This window comes from Phragmites australis, chromosome 20 (assembly GCF_958298935.1).
Source record: "Phragmites australis chromosome 20, lpPhrAust1.1, whole genome shotgun sequence".
Taxonomy (NCBI): Eukaryota; Viridiplantae; Streptophyta; class Magnoliopsida; order Poales; family Poaceae; genus Phragmites; species Phragmites australis.
Window position 1 is genome coordinate 19,751,180 of NC_084940.1, and position 2,563 is coordinate 19,753,742.

General features: G+C 45.1%; 1 protein-coding gene across 1 annotated transcript; it reads left to right on the forward strand.

Moving 5' to 3' along the window:
• Nucleotides 1–976: 976 nt before the first annotated feature.
• Nucleotides 977–1,908, forward strand: LOC133902092 (uncharacterized). The gene has a single exon (XM_062343668.1). The coding sequence runs from the start codon at nucleotides 1,097–1,099 to the stop codon at nucleotides 1,613–1,615; it is 519 nt and encodes a 172-aa protein (XP_062199652.1). The 5' UTR covers nucleotides 977–1,096; the 3' UTR covers nucleotides 1,616–1,908.
• Nucleotides 1,909–2,563: the final 655 nt, after the last annotated feature.

The window sequence follows — 2,563 nt, forward strand, 5'->3', positions numbered from 1 at the left end:
GCGTCGTGGCCATCTGAAGAATGGAGAAGAAAATAGACTAAAATATCCTTGACGATAGGTAGAAGTGTACTACAAGATAAGGGTATTTTGGGAAAAAGCTTGAAGATCAAGATTCCTAGGCCTATAATAGAGGGGTAGGCCTATGGAAGAGGAAGAACCAACCATTTGTACTCATTGTGCTACCCATATGAGAGCATGATGCTAGAGTTTTAGTAGAGAGGAGGATAAGTGCTTAGCCTATGTAATATATGAGAGTCTTAGATAAAATAGGGCTGATCTCTTTGAGTAATGAAGTTTATTTTGTTTCATATACTTGATTTTCCCTCTACTAGTTTCCCTCTCTTGGTTCCTTTGCCTTGTGTGCAAGTTTTTGCTTTCCGGTTTTGATTTTCATTTTTGTTTCTGGGCTGAAATTTTAGTACCTTGTGAGGTTATTCTTTTAATTGCTAGAGGCATAAAATTCGCATACACATGCTTATGTGATGGAGTCTTGAATTCCCTTGCCTATAGAAAATCAACTTGGAGAGTTTTGTTGCTCGGTGTTTATCTTTTCTTGTTTCTTTGCTAGTTGTGATCTTTTAAATATTAAGACACATGAATTGATCTTAAATGGAACCTATGGTTCATATACCATCCGTAGTCTCATATTGTCTCGATTTTTTCTCCTTAAAATTTCTCTGAACTTTTACTTCTGCTTGAGTTTTGAGGTGTATTGGATGATTCAAATAGGAGAAGACCATTGATTTCATAAGAAATATGTTGAGGCTCCTATTTACCGTATCTAATCGTCAATCTCATTCTATACCTTTAAAGAAAGTGAAGAGGGCAAACTCTCAAGTAGTGTTTGGCAACTGAGAAAAGAGAGGTGAGATAAGAGAAAAATGAATGGGGGTATTAGGATAGAAAGATAGAAGAAATATAGATGGCTAAGATTAAATTTTGTTCCTATTCTAATGAGATATTATTTCCGTTTCCCATTATCCAAACGGCACATCACAGCACACAATGCCTATTTAATCCCCATCTCTCTCTCTCTTTCTATCTCTGTCTCTCTCTCATTCATGAGATCTTTCTGAGAAACGAAATCCTCTCGGGCATGGACGACGACGGCGACTGGATCACAGCGAGGTACCTCCTCTCGTCGATTCTCGGGCGGAACCCCCTCGTCGTGGACTACGTCGACGAGGAGTCCTTCCCCGTCAACCCTCCTCCCGCCGGCGCTGCCGGCCTGGGAGGCTGGTCCGAGGCGCTGGCTATTTCGCCGCCGCCAGCGGTGAGGGCGTCAGCGGGCGTGGCCGGCACGGTGTGCGCCGTGTGCACGGAGGAGATCGCGGTGGCGGACTCCGTGGTGGGGCTGCCGTGTGCGCACTGGTATCACGCGGGCTGCATCGCGCCGTGGCTTGGGATCCGGAGCACCTGCCCCATGTGCCGCGCCGAGCTCCCGCCCAGGGACGACGAGGCCAACGCTGAGGACGGCGGCGGAGGCCGCGAGAAGCCGTCACGCGCTCGCGCTGCCGCGGGGACCAGTGACATCGCCGGCTCAAGCGCCAGCGCCAGCGCGCGGCGGGACGCGTCGTCGTTCCAGTACCTCGCCGGCGGCGTGCTGTCCGGCTGATGGGCATGGGCGCGACGCTGGCTGAGTAGATTAGGTGCGTGGACGGCGTCGTGCGCTCGAAGCTCGTTGTACAAAAAGAAATGGGTAATGCGAAAAAGGAAAAAATACATAATTTTGAGCCAATATTTCCCGCGTACAAGTTCAATCAGTACCACACTTGGGGTTGGGGATTACAAATTATGAAAAGGAAGAAAAGCATGACGTTTTTCTTTTTAGAGACATTAAAGCAAAGTCCTTATCAAGTGAGAATCCGATTCCCAACCATCACATTATACTCATACATGCATATAAGTATCATCTAAAGTTGAAATACCATTTCATCTCGTTCTGGTTTTCAAACAGGAAAAAAAATGTGTCCCGGTTTCACCGGTTCCTCGCTGTATTAGTACCCAGGTTCGAGACATTGTACAGTATGATCCACAAGAGAAGAAGAAGATGCATTTCGTTACCGTTTTGCTGAATCTGCCCGAAATTTGGAGACCACGGACAAAACTGGCAACCTTACCAATGCCATTATGTCAACTACTGCTTAGTGGTCTTGCACACAAGGACATCTTTAGGAGAGTGGACGCGATTGATTCCGCGCTTTGCTTCCGCGTTAGTTACCTAGTTGCGTTAAGATGGCGAGTGCGAAGCCAAACTTTGTTGAATAGTATAAATAGTGGTTAAATTAACAACCCAACGATCCGGTTGCTGGTGCTGTGTTTGCATCACGTTGGTATATACTATTTTTTTTAAAAACGTACACCACATCCTACATATGTACATCAAAACATATATTAAAGACGCACGCTAGAACTAAATTCTATAATACACCATGCATCTTAAGAAGGTAGATGAATTTGCACAAGCTTCACAGGCGATGGACACATCGTAGTTCCAATATGATTACACGTGTATGAGGCTACAAATTTATTTTTGAGTAATAAATCTTTGGTGAGATATATA